Source organism: Lithobates pipiens, unplaced genomic scaffold (genome assembly GCF_037356315.1).
Source record: "Lithobates pipiens isolate NorthernLeopardFrog02 unplaced genomic scaffold, aLitPip1_a1.2 Scaffold_13, whole genome shotgun sequence".
Classification (NCBI taxonomy): domain Eukaryota; kingdom Metazoa; phylum Chordata; class Amphibia; order Anura; family Ranidae; genus Lithobates; species Lithobates pipiens.
The window spans coordinates 186,952,282-186,977,439 of record NW_027507718.1 but is presented as its reverse complement, the minus strand read 5'-3'; the positions used below and the strand labels follow the sequence as shown (position 1 = coordinate 186,977,439).

At 46.5% G+C, this 25,158-nt stretch overlaps 1 protein-coding gene across 3 annotated transcripts in view; it reads left to right on the top strand.

Moving 5' to 3' along the window:
- Nucleotides 1–25,158, top strand: part of DOT1L (DOT1 like histone lysine methyltransferase) — a 228,667-nt gene that overhangs the window by 90,240 nt on the left and 113,269 nt on the right. For all 3 annotated transcript variants that reach the window (XM_077475975.1, XM_077475976.1, XM_077475974.1), the window contains exon 6: nucleotides 22,384–22,478. In XM_077475975.1, the coding sequence (XP_077332101.1) occupies nucleotides 22,384–22,478 (95 nt within the window). The remainder of the gene's footprint in view (nucleotides 1–22,383; nucleotides 22,479–25,158) is intronic.

Genomic DNA, 25,158 nt, shown 5'->3' with positions numbered 1-25,158 from the left:
CCGGTCCTATTGGCAGCTAGAAGAGGCTCTACAGGAGGTGCAACTTTCTCAAATCGCCTTTCAGGACAACCCCGGAGAGTGTAGCTCCACCTTCTTATCAGGAAACACATGCCCACTTTAAAAACACCTCCTCTTCCTCCATGGCTTCAGTTATTGTGTTTCCTCCATGGGGGAAGCATGTGCCTGAACCAGGGGAAAGCTACACTCTTCAGGTGAGTAAAGGCTTACCTTAAGGTATTGGTTGTCTATTTCTTGGCCCCCAGCAGCATCTCCAGCGGGAGACGACTCCTAAAGCTCCTGGTCCCGCCATCTCACGGGAGTAAGGACCCTCGGAGTGCGTCGGGTGCCCGCTAGACAAGCGCGGGGAGGGCTCTGTCGCTGGCAGAGGTCGCTGCAGGTCAGCGGCATGGTTCAGTTTTCAGCGTCGGGTCCCGGGCGGTGACAGCCTCCTTACGGTGACGCGCGGGCCCTCTGAGGGGGCGTGGCGCCGTGGTTAAAGCGACTGGAACGCAGGAATCATGGGGCGGGTCAGGTGACAGAGTGCTTTCGCTTCCGGCCGGCCCTGATGACGTGGCGGCCGGGAAAATTCAAAAGAATGGTGGAACTGTTTGAAATATGCTGCCTTACTCAGCGAAATGGAGGAGTGTAAGCCAGCTATGGCGGAGACAGGCTCCCCAAGCACCGGTCCAGCCCAGGTATGCAAGGTGCAGCGGCACCCTCTGCTTCACTATTGGGCTATATTTTTGTCTGTTCCCCCCTCTTGGGGGCACTGTCGCTGCAGGTCAGAGGTGACTTCGCTCTGACCTTTGCAGCCTAGTCCTGGGGTCTCACTAGTGGTCTGTTTGGTGGGTCTCTGCACTGGCTTGGTGTTAAGCAGCTGGTAGTTGAAAGCTTTTAGTGAGTTGAACCTGCATGTCGTTTCAGGAAAAGTCACTAGGAAAAGCTAATCCAGGCCAGAGAAAATGTCATCCTTGCAAGAACCCCCTCAGAGAATCTTGGAAGAGGAAACATCCCAGTAGTATAAGAAGTTGTTTTCTTTGGTTAACGAGCTGACAAACTCCTTGAGTTCAGTCAGGTCCATCCTGATACAAAACCCTCCCGCACAGACCGAGCCTCAGAACTTGCCGCCCAGCCCCAGGGTGTCGTCGTCCAGACAGGTGGAGACCGAGGATTCTGGAGATGAAGGGGGTAGTACTCTCATCTCCATCAGGGATTCTGAGGAGGAAGAGGAAGAAGATAGCAGGGGCTCCTAAGTACAAGCTATCGTTAGAGGAGGTAGATGACATCCTTAAAGCAATCTACACAACTCTAGAAATTCAAGAAGAAAAGGTACAGCTGTCAGTTCATGACAAAATGTACCAGGGGCTGGACGAAACAAAAGTTTTTCCAGTCCACATGGTCCCCTCCGGTACGGTGAGAAAGGAGTGGAAGGACCCAGAAAAGGCCCCTTTTTCTCTAAGGCTCTCAAGAGAAGGTTTCCCTTTGAGGATAAAGACTCAGAGGTGTGGAACAAAAAACCCAGTCGATGCAGCTTTCTCGCAGGTATCTAAACGAATGGATCTAGCCTTTGAGGATATGGGGATCCTAAAGGACCCAATGGACAAGAAAGCTGACTCCATCCTCAAGAAGGCTTTGGATGCAGCGCCAGTCAGTCTGAAGCCAGCTATGGCGGCTACGGTAGTGGCCAGGAACCTGGAATGCTGGGTAGAGAAATTGAAGAACCATATTGAAGCGGGGATGCCCCGCAGGGATCTTTTAGAGTCCTTCCCACTAATCAAATATATGGCAGATGCATCAGCAGAATCGGTCAAACTGGCCGCCAGGTCCTCGGCTCTTGTAAATTCAGCCAGGAGAGCAGTTTGGCTGAAGACATGGTCTGGAGACACAGCCTCTAAGGTCAAACTGTGTGGTCTGCCCTTCTCAGGTGTCTTACTGTTCGGCCCCGATTTAGAGTCAGTGCTGGATAGGACGGCTGATAAAAAGAAGGCTTTTCCAGCCAATAAGAAGCAGGTTACCAAGAAGAATTTTCGTGCTCTCCAGCAGTCCCATAAAAAAGACCAGGATCGCAAGAGCAGATGGGGTTCGCAGAAGGGCAGAGGCAGGGGTGGAGTCCCCTTTAGATCTCCCCCTGAGCAGACCTCCAAGAGCAAGTGACAATCTCTCTCCAGTGGGGGAGCAGACTGTCAGCTTTTCGCGAACAATGGGACAGGCTGTCTCCAAATCTGTTCGTGTAGAGCGTCCAACTGGAGGGAATTGAAGGCGATCTTTCTGGGTTTAGTGGCCTTTCAGCAGAATTTGAGAGGTCACCATGTCCAGGTGTTAGACAACACTACAGCGGTTGCCTACATAATGAAACGGGGGAACCAGGAGCAGGAGCCTGATGGAGTTGGCCAATCTGTTGTTAGCCTGGGCAGAGCAGAACACGGCCTCGCTATCGGCGGTGCATCTGAAGGGCTCTCGGAACTTTTTTGCGGATCTCCTAAGCAGACGGAATTTGTTAAAGGCAGAATGGAGCTTGAATCAGGAGGTGTTCCTGATGATTTTCGAGGCCTGGGGGGTTCCACAGGTAGACCTTTTTGCTAGCCAGCGGAACTCAAAGGTGGACATATTCTTTTCTCTTCACCGAGGAGATGCAGCAGTAGGGCTGGATGCGTTTGCTCACCCCTGGCACTACCAGCTGTGCTACGCCTTTCCCCCCTTTCCTCTAATTTCACTAGTTCTGAGGAAGTTAAGAGAAGAAAGGACGGGCTTAATACTAGTCACTCTTTTTGGCCAAAAAGATCTTGGTTCGCGGGTCTTCGAAACCTAGCCTCGAAGCCTCCATGGAAGTTACTACCCAGAAAAGATCTGTTATCCCAGGGGACAGTAAATTATCCAGAGGTGGAACTTCTACAGCCAACTGCCTGGTTTCTGAGGAGGACCTCTTAAAAGCCAAAGGGCTCTCAGATAAAGTAGTAAAGACCCTTCTATCTAGCAGGAAAGCAGTTACCCAGGCAATTTACATGAAGGTGTGGAAGAAATTCCTGGTGTAGTTCTAGAGAGCTCAAGGTCAAGAGCATGGTGTCTGTCTTGGAGTTTCTCCATGAGGGAATGGAGAAGGGGCTAGCGGCCAGCACCCTTAAGAATCAGGTGGCAGCCTTATCAGTTTTCTTTGAAAAGACTTTATCAAAAGAGACTTTAATTTCTAGATTTTTTTTTTTTTTTAGGGCTCTCGCTCGAAGTAGACCGGTAGCCCTCAAAGACTTTCCCAGTTGGGATTTGTCAACAGTTTTGCAGGGTCTCTCAGGAGCACTGTTTGAACCCTTACAAGAAGCCTCTTTACAGAAGGTAGTTTTGAAAACAATCTTTTTAGTGGCCATCACCTCGGCCAGGAGGATCAGCGAGCTCCAAGCCTTAGCTATTACGGAACCCTTCCTTAGCGTTTATCTGGACAGAGTAGTGCTGAGGACGGATCCAGCATTCCTACCAAAAGTATCCTCAGCTTTTCATCGACCCCAGCTAATGCAGGAGAGGACGTTTTCCACACATTGGATGTGAGAAGATGCTTACTGCAGTTTCTGAAGATGACTAAAGGCTTTAGAAAATCAACCGCCCATTTTGTGATATTTTCAGGATCATGCAAGGGGGAGAGAGCTTCTAAGAGTACGCTGGGTAGGTGGCTTAAGCTGGCTATAGCAGAAGCTTATAAAGAAAAAGGAGAAATACCTCCCTCAGGTATTGCCGCGCACTGTACTAGATCCACGGCAGTTTCCTGGGCTGAAAGGGCCGGTGCAACGCCTGAACAAATCTGCAAGGCTGCCACTTGGTCCAGTTAGTCGACATTTCTCCGGCACTAACTTTTAGATCTACTGTCTGTGGCAGATCAGGCCTTTGGCAGGAAGGTACTGCAGGCAGTAGTCCCGCCCTAGGGTAAGTTTCTCGGTTATCATCTCCGGGGTTGTCCTGAAAGGCGATTTGAAAAACTGAGTTAGACTTACCGGTGACGGTATTTCTAAGAGCCTTTCAGGACAACCCTTACTTCCCTCCCTAGGTTATGCTTAGTAAATGTATCAAGTTCTACCATGGTGTTGTGATTTCTGTGCTTTGTTTTCCAGTGTCGGAAGGCCACAATAACTGAAGCCATGGAGGAAGAGGAGGTGTTTTTAAAGTGGGCATGTGTTTCCTGATAAGAAGGTGGAGCTACACTCTCTCCGGGGTTGTCCTGAAAGGCTCTTAGACTTACCGTCACCGGTAAGTCTAACTCAGTTTTTTCCTGTGTTCTCTCGGTTGGCTGATCAATCAGGACAAGTCCCAGTTAATCCCAACCCAGGAAGTACGGTATCTGGATTACAGAATTTCCTTTGTAGAGGGGAAGGTGTTTCTCCCATCAGAGAAGATAGAGAAGGTAGGTCTGGCAGTAGCACGGCTTCAGACCAATCAGGAAGCTCAGGTCAGAGAGGTCATGAGAGTGAAAGGCTTAATGACATCCTGTTTCCCAGCAGTTATTTGGGCAAGGATCCACCAGCGTCCGCTGCAGGCTCTTTTGCTGCATTACTGGGATGGCAGTCAGCAGAGTTTGGATCATCCCATACCAATACCCACAAGGGTCAAGAGGACTTTGTGGTAGTGGTGAACCAGTCACAACCTAGACAGCTTTTTCCTGGGGTGCACACCTGGAAAAAGATCTGGCTCAAGGATCTTGGTCTCAGGTGGAAGCCAGACAGTCCTCGAATCAGAGGGAGTTGCTGGCAGTTCAGAGGGCGATGGCGGCCTTCCAGCAAAAAATAAGGGGACAACACCTCCAAGTGAGATCAGACAATGCAGCTGTTGTCGCTTATATAAACAAGCGGGGGACCAGGAGCCCTGCTTTGCAGAAGATAGCGGGAGAGATTTTCTCTTGGGCCAAGATGAATCTAGCATCGCTATCAGCGGTTCATCTAAAAGGGACTCTGAACTCGCTGGCAGACTTTCTCAGTCACTAGTGTGTAAAAACAGGACGAATGGTCTCTCAACCAGGATGTGTTCAAGCAGGTGGTGAGGACTTGGGGCATACCAGAGGTGGATTTGTTCACTTCAGAAAGCAACAAGAAGGTTGCTCAGTTCCTTTCCCTGCACTCTCAGGATCAAGCCAAAAGGATAGATGCCTTCGACAGTGCGTGGCACTTCGGCCTGTACTATGCCTTTCCCCCAGTAAGACTGGTGGTGGCAGTCCTTAAGAAATTTCAGACCCAGGCAACGGATCTCATCCTAATAGCTCAGTTTTGGCCAAGAAGGGCTTGGTTTGCAGTCCAACAGAAATTGGCAATATATCCTCTGATTCATCTTCCGAGGAGGGAGGATTTAGTTACACAGGGTCCTATCTGGCATCCTCAAATAGAGACCCTCAGGCTTGCAGTGTGGTATCTGAGGAACAGCTGCTGAGGACCCAAGGTTTTTCAGAAAGGGTCATTAAGACTTTTAGATTGCTGTAAGCCAGTGATCAGGGCCATTTACACCAAGGTGTGGAAGAGGTTCAATTCCTGGCTGATGGAACAGGGCCAGAAAGATCCAGGTATTCCCGCAGTGCTGGACTTCTTGTAGGGCAGGGGTGGAATTGGAACTCTCGGCACCCTGAAGGTCCAGGCTGCTGCTTTAAGCGTCTTTCTTCAGGTCCCCCTGCAGAAAGATCATTTCGTTAAAGCCCTCTCCAGGTCCTGGCCTGTAAAGGTCGGAGCCTGTCCCTCCTGGGACTTAACCTTGGTGCTTGATGCTCTCACAAGAAGTCCCTTCGAGCCTCTGGAGAAATCTGATGTTAAATGGGTTTCCCTAAAAACAGCTTTTTTGATTGCAATTACCTAAGCTAGGAGAGTGAGGGAGTGAGTTGCAGGCGCTCTCGATTAGAGAGGCTTTTTTGTTGATTTTGGAGGATAGGGTTGTGCTCAAAACAGATCCTAGTTTCCTCCCCAAGGTTGCTTCTGCTTTTCACAGAACACAAGACATTATCCTGCCAACATTTTACTCCTCAGAGGGTGATGAGGAAGGAGGATTTCGTTTAGTTGATGTTAGGCGTAGCCTTTTAGTTTATTTAAAAATTGGCAAAGAATTCAGGAAGTCTGAATCATTGTTTGTAAATTTTGCGGGTTCACGCAAAGGACTTAAGGCATCTAAATCCACCATCGCCAGATGGCTTAGAATGACGATTTTAGAGGCTTACAGGTTGGCAGGGAGGCAAGTGCCTCTAGTTAAGGCACATTCCACTGGGGTAAGGGTCAGCTTCATGGGCAGAGAAGGCTGGTGCCACTCCGGAGATGTGCAGAGTGGCGACGTGGTCCAGCTACTCCACGTTTGCGAAGCATTACTGCTTGGACCTGGCTGCTGATGAGGATCAAGCATTTGGGAGAAAGGTCCCCCAGGCAGTGGTCCCGCCCTAGCAGAGTAAGTTTTTTGCTCATCATCTCAGAGGCTGTCCTGGAAGACGATAAGAGAAAACCAGAGTTAGACTTAAGGGTAACTTTTTCTAGGAGTATTCCAGGACAGTCTAGTTACCCACCCAGAGTTTTTTTTGGTTGGAGTATAAGGAGATATACTAATGTTGTGCCAATATGTTATGTCTTTCAGAGCCTTCTGGCGGTTCTTGTGGAAACGGAACCTTTTTTTCCTGTCCCGGAGGGGACTCCTAGTTACCGGCAAGTCTAACTCCGGTTTTCTCTTGCGTTCACCGACTGACGCAGCTCCTTTCTTAGACCATTGGGTTTTAACGCCACCTTCAGGAGAGGACTAGGCATAACGTGATAATAAAACTAGAATTTTCTAGTTCCTCCCAAGGGGGGTCCCTTGGGTAACAACCCCTCAGCCTTCTACTGCAGCTTCAGTTTTTTCTGCCTAGTGAAGAAGGACCTAGGAACCCTGTGGGCCCATCAGTCCGTGTATTTTTCTGCAGACGCTTTTACCTTTTGCGCAAGATTAAAGATCCTGTGATCTGCTATCAACAGCCTGCTGGCTGACGGGCTGGATACTCTTATCCTTATCCTTGTAGTCTGCCCTGCCTGGCCAGCGAGCGTGTGCAGACCAGAGCTCTGCACTGGCTCAGCCACAATATGCTCCAGGGGTGGTCGGTGAGCTTATATGCTCCGGGGCAGACATGACTGGTGTACTGGCATCTGCATCAGTGTGCTGGGCCAGCAGCCATCCCATACTGTTCAGTGTGGGTCTGTAATGGAATGTCTCCCAGCTCTTCAGGACTGGTAAGTACAACTCTCCCTGCCTCAGTGGGGCTGAGCAGCTGGGCATTTCCTGGGAGGTCGATTCGGGGGTCACTCACCTCCCTCTCTTCTCTCCCTGTCCCTATCTTCCCTCCCACCATTTCCCTGTGGGGGATGCTGCATGGGCTACTGAGCGGTGTGCGTGCGCAATAGATGGGCTCTCTGCGGGGGCTCTTACCTGGGGGGGGGGCAGAGACTGCGCAGGATGGCTGTTACCTGGATATGTGTAGGTCACCCCCTTGAGTTGTCTGGAGGTTGTCTGTTGATCGCTGTAGCGCTGTTTCTCTGCCATTTCTCTGCCTGTTTTTCACTGTCCATGGTATACAGTGCTCGGTGGCCATCTTTGATGTGACCAGGGAGCAGCATGCTCGGTCTCCATCTTCCTGTAGTTCGGTGGCCAATTTCCCTGTGATTATGTCCTTTATACTGGACGCTCGGTGGCCATTTTCTTGAAGCCTTAAAACATTCTTTTCAGTTTCAGCGCAGCTCTGCACAGTGCGGTGTGGTCTCCTATGCATCTGGGAGATGACACAGGCACTCTAAGCTGGACGGCGCAGAACTCAGTCAGGTTGGTGAGTCCTGCGGGAAGAGACCTCCAGCCAACAGCAGTTAGGAGGTTTGGACCATCACTGTCCTAAGTCCCCAACAGGTGGCAGACAGGGTAGGGTCAGCATGGCTTCAGAAACTGGTGTTTCTTTCCCTGAAATCCACGCAATGGCAACCGGTTTGCCTGCAGACAGTGCAGTGCCTCTGGACACTTTGTCGGTGGTCCTCAGTTCTTTCATTGCCAAGATAGAGGCGTTGCGTGGGTGCAAAGGGGGTGAAAAATGGCCCCTGCCCCCCCCCCCCCCCCTCCGGGGAGAGCGCTGAGGCTGGTGACCCCTGTTCTGTCGTTTCAGATGACGCTGACTAGGACCGATCGGACAGTGAGTGAGTCCGGGTCTGTGCTCAACAAAGCGCTTGTTGGAGCACTTATCACAGCTGTGCGTGATACCCTGAAAATTCAGGAGCCAGCAGATCCCTCTGCTGATGTAGCGGTCCCTTTTGGGTCCCATAAGCCAGCCCGTTCACCTAAGGTGTTCCTGAATCTGACTTATTTTGACAAGTTCATTTACAAGGTATGGGGTCGACTGCAATGGACCTTTTCAGTCCCCAAATATATGGTGGTACCTTACCCCTTTGAGGAAAGCCTTCTCAAGAAGTGGTCAGCTCCTCCGGTCCTGGATCCCCCAGTATCCAGGTTAAACAAAGTAACCACGATCCCGGTAGAGGGGATGCCTGCATTTTAGGATCCCACGGACAGGAAGGCCGAGGCAGTGGCCTGTTCCTTGTTTACGGTTGTGAGATCAACAATACGACCAGTACTGGCATCCACACTTGTGTCACATACACTCAATGAGTGGGCAAAACTTTTGCACCGCGAATTGGGAGAGCAACAAGCTTCTCCTGTCTGTGTGGAACTAGCAGACCAATTAGTGCAAGGCCTTAAGTACATTAGTGACGTGGCCCTGGATATTCTCCCCCTGTTATCCAGGGCTTCATTGTCAGCAGTGGTGCTGAGGCGCCTGATTTGGCTCAAATGCTAGTCTGCTGAACGGGCATCTGAAGCCCTGATGGCTCTTCCCTTCCTTGGCGACCGGCTCTTTGGAGCCTCATTAGATGACATTATTAAGAATGCCACAGGTGGTAAGAGTACACTACTCCCACAGGCCAGGAAGGCTAAGGAGCCACGCCGTAGGCAAGGGCCCTCCTTTTCCACTCACAAATGGCTTTCGTCCGCCTGGGGCTTCAGCTAAGTGTCCCCAGCCTGACAGGATGACCTCTGAGGGACAAAAGAGACCCGGGAACCGCAAGCCTGCGAGCAAAAATTCTACCGCATGAAGGTTTCCCCCCCCCCCCCGCCCGCGTCACGGGTGGGGGGTCGCCTTTGGGAGTTTGCAGCCCCGTGGGCCTCTCAGCTGTCCAACCAATGGGTCTGCGATCTGATTTCCTCAGGCTGTAAGATAGAGTTCCTCTCTTGGCCACACAATAGATTCTTCCCCTCCAGCATACCCGTACTACCGGTTTGCCAGGATGCTCTATGGGGGTGGGGGTGTAAGGGACCACCTGAGTTGCGGGTTGAATTTGGAGTACCTAGGCTTACTGCTGGAATCCTTGGAAGCGAGAGTGTTTCTCCCTTCAGACAAGCTTCAGTCTCTGAGCCGTGGTAAAACTGCTGATGAACAGCAGGTGGTCATCGCTACCCTTCTGCATGCGAGTCCTGGGACTCAGTGTCCTCCTTTGAGGCAGTACCGTATGCCCAGTTTCCCACCAGAGTCTTTCGGAAGGAGATTTCGACAAAGTGGAACAAATCTCCGTTGTCCCTGGATCGACAGATTCAGGTGAGCCAGTTAGTCAGGGATTCCCTGCTCTGGTGGCTAAGGTCCCCGGCACTTCGGTCCAGCAAGTCGTTCCTACCTCTGAAATGGACAGTGATCACAACGGACGCCAGCCTGACTGGCTGGGGTGGAGTAATGGGAGTTCAATTGACCCAGGGCCTCTAGTTGGTGGAGGAATCCAAGTTGCGAATCAATCTCCTCGAGCTGAGAGCTATCAGGCTATGCCTTTCCACATGGTCAATAAGACTTCGAGGGTGTCCGATTAAGATTCAGTCAGACAAAGCCACGGCAGTGGTATACGTCAATCACCAAGGAGGAACAAGAAGCTCGACTGCTGCACGGGAGGTTGCTCACATCCTTCAGTGGGTAGGCCTTTGTCAGCCATTTACATCCTGGGAGTGGAGAACTGGCAGGCGGACTACCTAAGTCGCCAGATGCTGGACCCAGGAGAATGGGCATTGCATCCAGAGGTGCTCGGGCTAATGTGCCTGCGATGGGACACACCAGACATTGATTGTCTGGCCTCCCGTCTCAATTGCAGGTGCCAAAATTTGTGTCCTGGACAAGGTATCTGTACCAGCTGATCCATGCCTTTCCTCCTCTGAAACTGTTACCACGTCTGCTCTGCAGAGTGGAGGCCCAAGGGGATTACAGTAACACTGATTGCCCCAGATTGGCCCCAGCATCCCTGGTACGCAGATCCAGTGCGTCTGGTTGCGGATGCCCCATGGCGACTGCCGTTACAAGGGGATCTTCTGTCTCGGTCAGATTCTCCATCCTACTTTACCATCACTGGTTTTAACGGCATGGCTATTGAGAGCCAGGTGTTGAGGAACCGTGGTATTTCGGACTCTGTGATTCCAACTATGTTGAGAGCACGGAAATCTTCCTCTCGGAAGATATCATCGTACCTGGAAGGTCTACAGCTCCATGTGAGGAGAAAGTTTGGCGCCCGTGCGCCTTTTCTATATCCAGGATCCTGCTTTTTCTACAGCAAGGAGTAGACCAGAAATTGGCGTTAAGCACCATTAAGGGACGAATATCCGCTTTGGCTGTCTCTTTTCGGCAACCCCTGACATGTCACTCTAGTGAGCACTTTTGTTCGAGGGGTCCGACGTGTAGTTCCTCTGGTGCGTCCAGTTACCCCTGTGGGATCTGGGGTCGTTAGAAAATCAGACAGATCTCTGACTCTTTTCCAGAAAGTGGTCTTTCTTGTGGCCATTACTTCTGCCAGGAGGGTTTCGGAACTGGCGGCCCTGTCTTGCAAGTTGCCCTATCTGGTTATCCGTAAGGATAAAGTGGGGTTGCGTCCCCAACCTTCTTTTCTGCCGAAGGTGGTTTCGGCGTTCCACATCAATGAGGACATTGTTAACATCTGTGTCCTAAACTGACACATCCTAAGGAGTTGGCCCTTCATTCCCTGGACGTGGTTCAGGCTCTGAGGGTGTTTTTGTCTGCTACGGCTCCCTTTCAGAAGTCACTCCGTTTGTTTCGATGTCTGGTCCGAAAAAAGGCTTAGTGGTCTCGTTGGCCGCCGTTTCCAGGTGGATCAGACATATTGTAGTACAGACCTATGCCTTGAAGGGGTAGGTGCCCCCGTTTCTGGTCATAGCACACTCCACAAGGTCAATTGGAACGTCTTGGGCCTTCTGACATCAAGCATCTGTCACTCAAGTGTGTAAAGCGGCGACTTGGTCGTCTGTTAACACCTTTACAAAATTCTACAAGGTAGATGTCCGTGCATCGGCTGATGCCTGTTTTGGCCGCAAAGTTTTGCAGGCAGCTGTATAATTGCAATTGCACTTAAAATGTTCCTGTGTTTTTTTTTATTTTTTTATTTATTTATTTTTTTTGGTAAAAACACAGTACTTTTAAGTAAATGCACTGTTGCATTTGTTACAGCAGTTCTGATGAGGTTTGGAGATAGTGACTCCCAGTAGAGGAGCACCCTGTTTTTTTGTGGGTAAAAAAGATTTTGGTTATTCCCACACACTGTTTTTTGTGGGTAACGTTTTTATACTAGTTCCCACATGCTATTGTGGGTGAAGTTTTTATGCGGTTTTCCCACCCCTCATTTTGGCACTGCTTGGGGACATCCCAATGGTCTAAAAAAGGAGCGGTCAGTCGGTGAACTTAAGCGGAAATAGGATTTTTTTGTTCTCCACAGTAAAATCCTTTTCTCTGTAGTTCACCGACTGACACAGCACCCTCCTCTCCTATTTTTGTCTGTTATACTGCTTGTTGACGTACTGAAGCTGAAGTAGCAGGCTGAGGGGTTGTTAGCTAAGGGACCTCCCCTTGGGCAGAACTAGAAAGTTCTAGTTTTATTATCACATGTTATGCCCAGTCCTCTCCTGAAGGTGGTGTAACAACCCAATGGTCTAAGAAAGGAGCTGTGTCAGTTGGTGAACTGCTATTTTTTACTCATAGGGTTGCTTCCCTCATTGCCATCACCTTGGTCAGGCTAATTTTTGAGTTGACAGGTTTCACCGTTAAAGAACCCTTTATTGTGCTACAAAGATAAGGTTGTCTTTGAGACCCAAGAACTCTTCTTCCTAAGATGGTTTCTTTTACCGGATATGTTTTGTTTTGTGTGTGCCTCTGTTTAGTCAGTCTGTCTCTCAGGTTGTCATTCCCAAAGTTCTCTATAGGAAACCACTTGCTTATCATTCCCATATCGTCAAGTGGATTTGATAACTCCTCATTGCAGGGCTCGACAAACCCCAGGCGCCAGGTCGCCAATACGACCAGAAATCGCAACCTGGCGCCTAAGCTGCCACCAGCCCACTCACTATTGATGACCCAGACAGGCAGCGCTTTAACACTGACTGCCGCTGCCCTCCCTCCTCCACACTCAGCGGCTCTGGCAAGCATCAAGCGCCACGCTAAGTGTGTGAAACTGACAAGCAACAGAGAGGAGACAGGATCTGTCAGATTTCAGCTTGATGTGGGGGGGTGGGTGGGACCCAGCAGCTATCAAACACCAGCCAATGGGATCTGGGCGGGCCGCTACGTGTATATGGTCCCGCCCCTTTTCTTAAGCAGCCCAATCGTTGGCTGGTGTTTTATAGCTGCTGAGTCCTGCCCACCCTGGCTGGGTCCCGCCCACCCCCGACATTGAGCTCAATTCTGACAGCTCCTCTGTTACTTTTCAGTAACGGGGTGCTCAGTGTGAAACGTGCCAGGGCCGCCACCGACAGCTGGTGCCAGGGCCGCCACCGACAGCTGGTGCCAGGGCCGCCACCGACAGCTGGTGCCAGGGCCGCCACCGACAGCTGGTGCCAGGGCCGCCACCGACAGCTGGTGCCAGGGCCGCCACCGACAGCTGGTGCCAGGGCCGCCACCGACAGCTGGTGCCAGGGCCGCCACCTGCCGGTGCCACCTGCCAGTCCCAAGCCGGTGCCACCTGCCAGTCCCAAGCCGGTGCCACCTGCCGGTGCCACCTGCCGGTGCCACCTGCCGGTGCCACCTGCCGGTCCCAAGCCGGTGCCACCTGCCGGTCCCAAGCCGGTGCCACCTGCCGGTCCCAAGCCGGTGCCACCTGCCGGTCCCAAGCCGGTGCCACCTGCCGGTCCCAAGCCGGTGCCACCTGCCTAAGCCAACCAGTTTCATCTGTTGCCAGCCTTACTTTTTTGGTCAGCCCATAACCCTGATGTAACAGCGTTGGAGTTATTGACTGGGTGCTCCGTTGTGAGTTAGGTATAGGCCGTGAAAATGACTGGCCTTATCCTGGGAGCTGACAATCCATACCACAAAAAAAAAAAAAAAAAAACTGTCTCCTAACTTTAACTGGCTCCTGATTTGAAAGCAAATTTGTCAACCCCTGCCTCATTGAAAAACCTTTCACCCATCAAAGTTCACTTCACTAGATCTGTTCGCACTCCTACGCTTTTCAGGTTTGGTCATCTTTTTTCTGTTTTGCAAGGCTGCCATCTGGTCTTCTGGTCACATGTTCGGTAAGATGTACTATGTGGCTGTTCAGGCCTTAACTAATGTTGGCTTCTGTTTTAGGGTTTTTCAGATGGCTTTTTGGGTTCTGTTAAGTGACTTTCGGTAACCTATGGATTTTCATGGCTTTTAGCTTGTGTTGCCCCACCTCTTAGCTCGCGTTTGTGCTATTGTTGTACATGACTGTAATTTGTGCGTAACCAGGAAGCATTTAAAAAAATGACACACAAAACTATCACCTATTTTGTAAACGCTATAAATTTTGCGCAAACTGATCGATCGCTTGTTGCGATTTCCCCCCCCCAAAAAAAAAATATGTAGAATACGTATCGGCCTAAACTGAGAAACTTTTTTTTTTTTTTTTATATATTTTTGGGGGATATTTATTATAGTAAAAAAAAAAAACTATTTTTTTCAAAGTTGTGGCTTTTTTGTTTATAGCGCAAAAAATAAAAACCGGACTGCGCTTCTATGGTGTGAACTGACCCTTAAAGAGGAAGTAAACCCTGATGAGTTTACTTCCTCTTTGATTCCCTGCAAAGGTAAAGCATAATGGACTACTATGCATCGCATGGAGTCCATTATGTGTCACTTACCTGACACAGGAGCCAGCGAAGTCACCGCTGTCCCCAGTAGTCTGGAGCATCCATCTTCTTGGTGGGTCTCGCTGCTCCGCCGCTGTCATTTGAAGCCGCGATGATGTTACTCCCGCGCATGCGCACGGGAGCCGCCACTCACGGCATATCGCCGTTGACAGCGGCGCCTGTGTGTTGGCAAATATCTCCTAAACCGCGTAGATTTAGGAGATATTGGACCTACAGGTAAGCCTTAATCTAGGCTTACCTGTAGGTTAAAGTTGTTTGTAAGGGTTTACAACCACTTTAAGGCTGTAATTGGTGCCAAAGTTGCTTCAGCAAAGAATTTTTTTTGCTGTGTTTAGTACATTTTCAAAGATTTAAAAAAAAGCTAACGGAAGAAACTTCTTTCATATTGTCATGATGGGGTATTGTTTGTAGAAGTTTTAGGAAAATAATGAATTAAGCCATTTTGGTAGAAGGCTCTAACAAGAAAAATGTGGAAAAAGTAAAGTCCTGTGAATGCTTTTCGGATGCACTTTATGTAAATGACCATTGCGATGGATAATAGAGCAGTTCTTCTTTGATCATAATTCATGATGAAAAGTGAAGTTTACCTCCTTCTGACGTGTTACATGTGCCACCCATATTTAGGGTGTAACATGTTGAGCATGCACCCCATCCCCCCACTACCAACCCCACCCCACTTTCCTGTGAAAGCAGGTGAAGAGAAGATTCCCTAGCACCCGCTGTCACAATTTGAGAACAGCGCGGATGTGCTGGGCTTTAGCAACATGGCCATATCATTTATTCACAGTTAACGAAGTTCTGTCATCCTTTGCAGCTGACAGCATGCACAGCTCTCTCTCCTGAGAGTTTGCCAGGAAGGGAGGTGGGGGGGGGGGGGGGGGTGGTGTGAGAGTCCAATAAGAGCTGCAGAGCTGGATGTGTGTCTGTGTAAATCCAGGAAGTGAACAGGCCCACAGTTAAAATGGCTGCAGCCAGACTTGGTGGAGGGAGGTTTCGGCAGCATATTTGGAAAGTCCAGAATCGCAGTATATATAAAATATGCAAAGGGGTTTGAGTGAAGCTTCAGAATGGCAAAGCTGTTTTTATTGCCATTTATGTAAGCAGACTGCAGTTCCTCTTTGAGGAAATGCACTCACGTTTTGTTCATAAAGAATATAATGCAGTAAAACCATGTTTTCCAGCAGTATCTTACATGCTCCAACTGATGATCACACACCGCCTGGCTTTTCATCCACACGTATCCCCACCCTCCCACGTGGCTTTGTCAAGTAGAAATGCAAATGGGTGGAAACATTGTAAGCTGCTAAGATTAATAGATGAAAAATGTGAGAATAAAAAATAAAATATAAAGTCAGATAGCTGCCAGAACTCCCTACACTTCCCTATGTGACAATACAAAATTATATAAACAATTATATAACAAATGTGCAACGCTGAGACCAAACAATACATAAATGGATGAAATAACTTTAAAGTGTGTGTGTGTATATAGCACAGATATAAAAGGATATTAACCACTTAAGCCCCGGACCATTTTCCAGCTAAAGGACTAAGCCCCTTTTTGCGATTCGGCACTGCGTTGCTTTAACAATTGCGCGGTCGTGCGACGTGGCTCCAAAACAAAATTGACGTCCTTTTTTTTCCCCCACAAATAGAGCTTTCTTTTGGTGGTATTTGATCACCCCTGCGGTTTTTATTTTTTGCACTATAAACAAAAAAAAGCGTCAATTTTGAAAAAAGCGCATTATTTTTTACATTTTGCTATAAATATCTCCTCAGTTTAGGCCGATACATATTCTACATATTTTTGGGTAAAAAAAATCGCAATAAGCGTATATTGGTTCGCTCGCGTCCCACGGCTGGGCACTTAAAGGGCAACGTACCTGTACGTGCTTGTGCCCAGCCGTGCCATTCTGCTGATGTACATTGGCGCGAGGCGGTCCTTAAGTGGTTAAACTGATGTATTAAATATATCCTGTGAAACAAATCCAAAATTGTGCAAATAGCATTCCATTATTTGTAATGTCCAAAATAAAGTGCAAGTGCTCCATGTGCTGCACAATATCCTTCATTGTTGAATAAGGATCTTTGACAATCCATCATAAAAACATAGATAAGTTATGTTGGTGCCCTCTTGCAGTGTGCATGCAGTCCTAGTATACCCTCCACCAGATGTACCCTTGCCTTTAAGGGCTTCGTATAAAGGCCTGTAGTAAATGTTAACCGCTTAAGAGATCCTCCTGTAATTCCTTCTTCCTGTGATAAAAAGGCCAACTCCTCTCACATATGTCACATGTAGAAACAGAGGCTTGCAATAGTGTGATTATCATCTTTATTTTTTTATTTTATTTTTTGAACGTTTATTACAGCTTAAACTCCACAAGAATTACAATCACATTTCATGATAAAACACTCCTTAAGATGCTCGTGTGTGATGGGGTGATGTCACCTGAAAACAGATCTGCAGCCCCAGTCAGCGGTGTTCACCCCGTCCTAAGCCTGTGCTCCACAGCACATCCTGGTGCCTGCTACATCAGCTGATCACTGACTTCCTCTGGTATATGCGATTGGCTCCCATGTTGATCGCCACCATTTTCTTGTAGCCCACAATTATGTGAATTGCAGCTATTCCCTAGTGATTAACTTGTGCTTATATTGTCTATATGCTGACATGTATTATAAATATGTATTCTCTAATGAATGGGTTGCTGTACTCTCGTATATAAGCCTATTCCGACACGGCACCAAAACGGACCCCAGTGGTGATGAGGATAGAAAAAATAAAAAATCTAATATATAGGGAGTAGAAAAGGAATCTATTCCTGTCTTCTGCTAGGAAACAAGTTTTCCAAACTTTCTCATAGATCTTTCTTGTGGCCAGCTTACGACTGTCCATGATAGTCTCAATAACCCTGTCTGAACACCCTCTCAGCTGAAGGATGTGCTGCTCAGCCTCCAGGCCGTCAAATGGAAGGTCTGAGCGTTTGGATGTAGCACCCGCCCTTGACTGAGAAGATCTCTCCGTTTTTAGCAGGGGCCAGGGGGGTTCTATTGAGAGAGCTCTCGGCAAGGAGGACCAACTCCTCCTGTGCCACCAAGGGGCAATCAGAATAATGTCTGCTTGGTCCTGAATAATCTTCTGAACTACCAGCTGTATGAGGGGAAATGGAGGGAAGGCATAGGCTAGAGTGAAATCCTACTGGAAGGAGAGTGCATCTGTCCCTAAGGACTTTGTCTCTCCTTCCAGTGAGAAGAACGCTGGTAGTTTTTTGTTGAGACTGGATGCAAAAAGATCCATTGTTTGAACACCCCACTACAGCATGATCTCCTGGAACATGACTTGATTTGTTTCCCAACTGCTGGCACTGATCATACTCTGGTCTTTGCCTTCTGGGTCTTTGGGGTTTTATTGACATGGGAACTTAGCCATACAAAGATCCACTTCCTGGACCAGGAAATTGCTAATCAAAATAGGTTTTCGTGATTAACTTATTTTAACGCTATAGACAGAAATTCATACATACCACAAATGGTTGTCCTCACAAACCCTGGCTGCTTAATGTACCGTGAGAACAGTTCCTCAGGATCAAAAGAAACTGTACCAACATAAGTGATTGAGGAACAGCCAACGCAGTTAGCAAATTTATTATGTAAGGTTACGATCAGGCTTTCATTGAAAAGACAGAATGTTGGTAACATAGAAAGGTACTCATAACGAATAAACCAGCACAGGAAAGACAGGAATTACCCCGAGCATTGAGCATAATCTTCAACATAAACAGGTCAAAAAGATTATTGAGAAATATTGGAATATATTAAAATATGATATCCTAAAAAAAAATCATTCCGGAAAAACCCAGGTTCATATATAAAAGAGCCACCAACCTAAGATTGGTTAAAAACTTAGTTGAACCTTCAGTTGCTAACCCCATCACTTCATTTGATGGAAAGGGTTTTTATTCAGATGCTATAGTTGTAGGGAGCCATGAGTAATACTAAGAAAAGGGGTCATTTCTCAAAGGGATTGTTTTCAGCATTTGAGTCATTGAAATTGGGCTAGGGGAAAGTGGCGGCGATCACTGTAATATATAACTTGGGAAGAAAGTCATCCACTCATATATGCCAGAGAAAGTGACGAAACTGATAAGAGGAGCTAGATCGCCTGACGTGGAAGAGGACCAGGAAGTGCTGTGGAGCACAGGCTTAGGACAGGGTGAACGTTGCTGACTGGGGCTGCAGATCCGGTCGTCAAAAGGAGGAAGCCAAACGGCTGTGGCAGGCGTGATTTATAATCTGTGTGTGCACGTACCAGCTCCTTTTGACAGCTCGTGTACTGCACATGCCTGTCTGGAACAGGTTACAGCGATTACCACCATACATTATAAATTATGCCTGCCAGAGGCCCTCGGATTCCTCCTGATAAAGCCACATGAGAGGGTGGTGATACTCATGGAGGCAGAGCCAGGCAGCGTGTGATCATCAGTTGGTGCATGTAAGGATACATGGTTTTACTGCTTTATATGCTTATTTTTTTATACATAAAACATGAGTGCATTTCCTTAAAGCCGAGTTACACCCAAAAGTGCATGTTTTGGCCCCCTCTTCCTTCCTCCGCCATCGGGCCAATTAGCACAGCTCACTTTGCGCTTGCACAGTAGGGAACCGGCGGTCAAGCTGAAAGGCTTCACTACCGTGTTCTATTACCAGCAATGGGCAACAGCTGCACCCAACAGCCGATTTGAAGATCTGCTGCAATGCCAACATCTCGGGCTCCCTGGACATATAAGTGTCCTAATAGTAAAAGTCAGCAGTCACAGTATTTGTGACTGACTTTTAATTTTTCTTGGGGTGGGTGGACCGCCGCTTTAAGTTGGGCTGGTGTATTTTGTCATTAACTGAGGTACTGTACCATTGGAGATGATCTCCCCTTTTCCCTGAACTTTGTGGCGTCACTCCCATTTGAGGTGATATGCCATTAAGGAGGATCTGAGTGGAGGACCATTATCTTTTGTGTGAAACATATTTAATACATGCTATGTTAACCCATATGTGGGTCTTGTATTAAGGTGTGCGTTAATTTCACCTGGTGGCAGAGCACTATTGCATGGTGTTTTACAGTAGGGATTCTAGACATTGTAAACTCTCTGCTTTTTTCCTGTCGAGAAGCAACATTGGAGCACTTTTTTTGGGACTTTTTTAAATTTTGTTTTAAATTTTTGCTTTGATTTGGACTTTCTGATCATTTTCATCAAAATCTTATATATTTGGCACATTTGATAAGAGAAGTAAAGGATTTTTTTTTTTTTTTTGCAGATTAATACTTACCTTGGTGGATGCAGCATCAGTCTAATGCTACATCTGTACCCCAGTGCCTCCGTTCTGAGAACAGAGCAATGGAACACCACCCACTTTCAGAGCTCCTTGAGCGGAGTGCTGTAGACTGTCAGTCACCGCTCTCTGCTCTGACCCCCCACCCTCTCCTCCTCGCTCATTTGAGTGCTGGGCTGTGGTTGGGGAGGCCATCTCAGGCTCTTGTTGGCTTGCTGAGAGGTCAGTGTCAGTCCAGGCACCTAGTAGATCAAGACTTTATTGGCATAATGACGCGGTGCCTGGACTGACGTTTGTGATGTCGGCAGAGAGCAGACTTCAGCCCTTCAGCCTCTCTGCTAAAAGCAGGTCATGGTTATAGTTACATATTCAGGTTGAAAAAGACAAAAGTCCATCTAGTTCAACCAAATAAGTAAATATCATACAATCCCATATACCCAATCCTATACCCACAGTTGATCCAGAGGAATGTGAAAAAACCCCCAGCAAAGCATGAGCCAATTTGCTACAGCAGGGGAAAAAAATCCTTCCTGATCCTAGAGAGGCAATTGGATTTTCCCCGTGTCAACCTATAAATGTCAGTACCCAGTTATATTGTGTACTTTTAGGAAATAATCCAGGCCTTTCTTAAAGTGGTTGTAAACCCTTACAGACCACTTAGACCTAGATTAAGGCTTACCTGTAGGTCCAAGAAATATCTCCTAAACCTATACAGTTTATGAGATATTTGCAGATGACAGGCACCGCTGTCTACGGCGCACTAAGCATGCTGCCGCTAACTGCAATCATGCCGTTAGTGGTGGCTCCCGCGCACATGCGCGGGGGTGACATAATAGAAGCTCCGGCCAGTCACAGCGCCGGAGCCACGATACCCAGAAGTCACTCTGGGTATCATGGTGGCGTTGGTGGAGGACGACGAGGGGCGCTTCGGGGGGGCTTCCATCTCAGGTAAGTTATTCATAATGAGCTAGTATGCTTTGCAATAGACTCTGGAGGGAGTCTATTCCTCATTTTCACAGCTTTTGCAGAAAGAACTGCACTCCTGTGATCCATAGAAGTCCAGCCAAATGAGCTTTGGCTGGACTTCTGCATTTTAACTGTATATTTATTGAAAGTTTACAAGTCATATCTATTGAATCATTTGGGCAGTTCAATCACCTATTTATCTATACTTCAGATTATCTGCTTTCCAAAGAGGGGTAAAATTGGAGGTGAAATGTCTGTGCGTCTTATGGAGTGACTATCGACCAGGCTCCCTCCTATCCCGCGGGGGGCTGGGACTGTCACTCAGAAGACAGAACATTCCCACCAGGGAATGCCAGTCTGTGCGAGGTAGAGGACTGTAACAATGTCCTGCCTCCTAGATGGACAGAACACTGATCCAATGATATATTGAATCAGTGTGACGTGTATCATAGAAAGTTGGAATTTGTTAGTTGGCGCCGGGATATTGGAATACATGACAAAGCTCTGTGTGGTAAGGCTGCATTTCATGGGCACAGGTCAATATTTTAGTACACCATTTGGTTCAGAATTTGTTTTCCTCGTCTAAAACCTAGTGTCTTATGGATCAAATTTTTTTTTTTTTTTTTAAATATATAATAGAACAAGGACAAGTAGTGGAATAAGTTTTCGAATACATTTTATGAAGAAATTAGATTATTTTTTTTTTTATATATATCGAAGTAGAAAATATTGCTTTGTTTTTCAAAACGTTGAGGTTTTTTGTTTATATAATGGAAAAAGGATAATGGAAGGTAAACTCCTGACCGTTTTTTTAAAATCTATTTTACAACAGATGAGATGTCATCCAGCACAGTATAGACGTTCAATTTTAAAAACGCAGCTCTCCACCCCTCTCATAAACAAAACTATGTAGGTGTTTTACTTTTTACCCCCAAAACTGAAAGCACATTTGCATACAGTATTGCATACTGGCTATAAACGCTTTAAACTTGCATAGCAAAATGCTGTAATTTATGTACATTTACTAGTTTATCTTGCTTCCACCTTCCAAGAATCACTTGTGTTGTAGCCAGTGCCTCCCAGCTTTCTCCTGGGAAGGCTACATCACCAGTGACTTCCAGGGAGCTCTTGTAGTTAATCTGTAATAACTTGGAAAGTATATTCATGCATATGTGAGATCGGTTGATGGTCATGGGTCCAAAAAGCTAGTAAGAAGCTGGCCACCAATCAGTGCTGTCTTTTGGCCTAGGCCACCAAGGCCTAGGGCGGCACTTTGCGGGCAGGGGCAGCAAGAAAATGTATTTGTATTGCTATTGTAATGTGCATGTTCCAAACAGCCTATCACATGATGCTCATAGTGCTCTGGACTTGCCTGTCCAGGATTCCTACAACGTCGACACTCCAGCCAATTTTTGGATTTGCTCTCGGGTGCTGCTGCCTCCATTGTGTCCCGTTTCTTACTGCGCATGTGCAAAGCACACTGCACTTTCTGAATGGTGCAGAGGAGGGGGTGTGGTTTACAGATTATAGGGTGGGTCTTAAACAGGAAGGTTTGTGGCTTTGACAGGGAGGGGTGGGTCCTATTTAAATTAGGGGGTGCAAAAGTTCATTCGGGTCTAGGGCAGCACAAAACCTAAATACACCACTGCCACCAATGCTGTAATTTTTTTAAAAATGGCAGCACAGGCTTTCCTGACAAATGGAGGAACATTGAAATTTGAAAGCATTATTATTAGTATGAGGCAAGTGGCCGCTTCAGGCTTGATGTTTTTATATTTGGGTTATGTGTACTGCTCATCTCTTTTGATGTTTAAAAGGATTGGAAGCCGCTTAAGGGTTAGTATATGTCTGCAGTCTTGGCTTCCTTTATGATTGATTGGTTGCATTGAGGATAGAGGTAAACACTACAATTATTTATTTATTTTTCTTCTAACCCAGGTGTTGGGCAGGTTGTCCTGCAAGTTGCTGCAGCCACTGGAGGAAAACATCACTATGGAATAGAAAAAGCAGATATACCAGCCAAATATGCAGAAGTAAGTGTGGAGTCCTTTTATTTGCAATTAAAAACTTCAATAGTTATAATGCTTCGTCTGATAGCCTATTATTCTGCAGTATGTGTGATTTGGAATTAGTTGGCAGATCACTTGATTCTAAAGCAGGTTTGGCATGGCAAGTTTGGCTGCTCATAAAAAACTATTCTTTCTCATTGCATGGTTTTATTATCACTGCTGAGATTATATATATATATATATATATATATATATATATATATATATATATATATATATATATATATATATATATATATATATATATATATATATATATACACACATACACATACACATACACATACACACACACCATCCATCTTTCCCTCAATTTTAACCATCTTCCCTGTCCCTGCTGAAGAAAAGCAGGCCCAAACCATGATGCTGCCACCACCATGTTTGACAGTGGGGATGGTGTGTTGAGGGTGATGAGCTGTGTTGCTTTTACGCCAAACATATCTTTTTGCATTGTGGGCAAAAAGTTTGATTTTGGTTTCATCTGACCAGAGCACCTTCTTCCACATGTTTGGTGTGTCTCCCAGGTGGCTTGTGGCAAACTTTAGACAAGACTTTTTATGGATATCTTTGAGAAATGGCTTTCTTCTTGCCACTCTTCCATAAAGGCCAGATTTGTGCAGTGTACGACTGATTGTTGTCCTATGGACAGACTCTCCCACCTCAGCTGTAGTTCTCTGCAGTTCATTCAGAGTGATCAGGGGCCTCTTGGCTGCATCTCTGATCAGTCTTCTCCTTGTCTGAGCTGAAAGTTTAGAGGGACGGCCAGGTCTTGGTAGATTTGCAGTGGTCTGATACTCCCATTTCAAAATGATCACTTGCACGGTGCTCCTTGGGATGTTTAAAGCTTGGGAAATCTTTTTGTATCCAAATCCGGCTTTAAACTTCTCCACAACAGTATTACAGACCTGCCTGGTGTGTTCCTTGGTCTGCATGATGCTCTCTGCACTTTCAACAGAACCCTGAGACTATCACAGAGCAGGTGCATTTATACAGAGACTTGATTACATACAGGTGGATTTTATTTATCACCATCAGTCATTTAGGACAACATTGGATCATTCAGAGATCCTCGCTGAACTTCTGGAGTGAGTTTGCTGCACTGAAAGTAAAGGGGCCGAATAATTTTGCACGCACCACTTTTCAGTTTTTTATTTGCTAAAAAAGTTTTAAATATCCAATAGATTTCGTTCCACTTCACAATTGTGTCCCACTTGTTGGTGATTCTTCACAAAAAAATTTAAATTTTATATCTTTGTTTGAAGCCTTAAATGTGGCAAAAGGTTGAAAAGTTCAAGGGGGCCGAATACTTTCGCAAGGCACTGCACATCTGCAAGAAGGGGTTTCTGAGTTGGCGGCCTTGTCATGCAAGTCTCCCTACTTGATCCTCCACAAGGATAAGGCGGTACTGCGCCTGAAGCCTTTGTTTCTTCCAATGGTTGTTTCAGCCTTTCATCTAGATGAGGACATGGTGCTTCTGTCCTTATGTGGTGCATTCCTAATAGTTGCACTGTCGCATGGATTTTTTTATAATTAAGATATACTGCTGATGCACTTCAGTATTTAGATTATCTGACTTCTATGCACTTTATTGCTACTTTGTAGCTTGATTATTATTTTGCACTATTGTGATAGGTTGGATAGATATATATATATATTTATTCACAATTGCATTTATTTAATTTTTGCAGTATTCACCTTATTAGTATTTAGGTAGCGCCACATAAAAACACCCCTTATAATTTTATTTAGAGTGCTGAGAACACTTTTATATGTGTGCAGCTTCCTATATTTCATATATATTTTATATTTAGCAAGAGTGTTGCGCATCAGGACTCTCATTTTTTTTTTTATAGCCAATAGGGCCACCCCCTGGGTGGCCCTGTGCAGTTTTTTTGCTTTTTTTTTTACATGTTCTCCCTAGTCCTCTCCTGAAGGTGGCGATTATAACCCTAAAGTCAAGATCAGAGAAAAGGATTTTAGGCTGAGTACAAAAATCCTATTTTTTTCTTTTGTTCATTGACACTAGAGGTCGACCGATATATCGGCCGGCCGATATTTGCCGTTTTTTAAATAATCGGCATCGGCCGATTGTGCTGATAAAAAGCCGATTTAGAACTACAGCGGGACTTTGAAATGACTTCTGTAATAGAAGTCAGTGTAAGTTGCCTGAGTCGTCATAGAAACATCTTTCCTCCTCTCTGGGCAGCCTGCCAAGAAAAGAACAGAAAGATACAATGTTTACACTTCAATGAATGAAATCATCTCAGTGTGTAGAAGTTTTCAGTTTAACCATTTAAAGACTAAATCTTTTCTGACACTTGTTGCTTACAAGTAAAAATCCTGTATTTTCTGCCAGAAAATCACTTGGACCCCCCTCCAAAAATTATATATATTTTTTTAGCAGAGATCCTAGGGAATAAAATAGCGGTTGTTGCAATATTTTATGTCACACGGCATTTGCACAGAGGTCTTTCAAATGCATTTTTTTGGGGAAAAAAATACACTATTTAAAAAATAAAATAAAAACAGTAAAGTTAGCCCATTTTTTTCGTCCAAAAGTTTTGTCTACCTGTTTTTATTTAATATATAGGTTTTTTTTTTTTTTTTAATCTAAATCATACATACAAGTAAACTGATTGGAGGT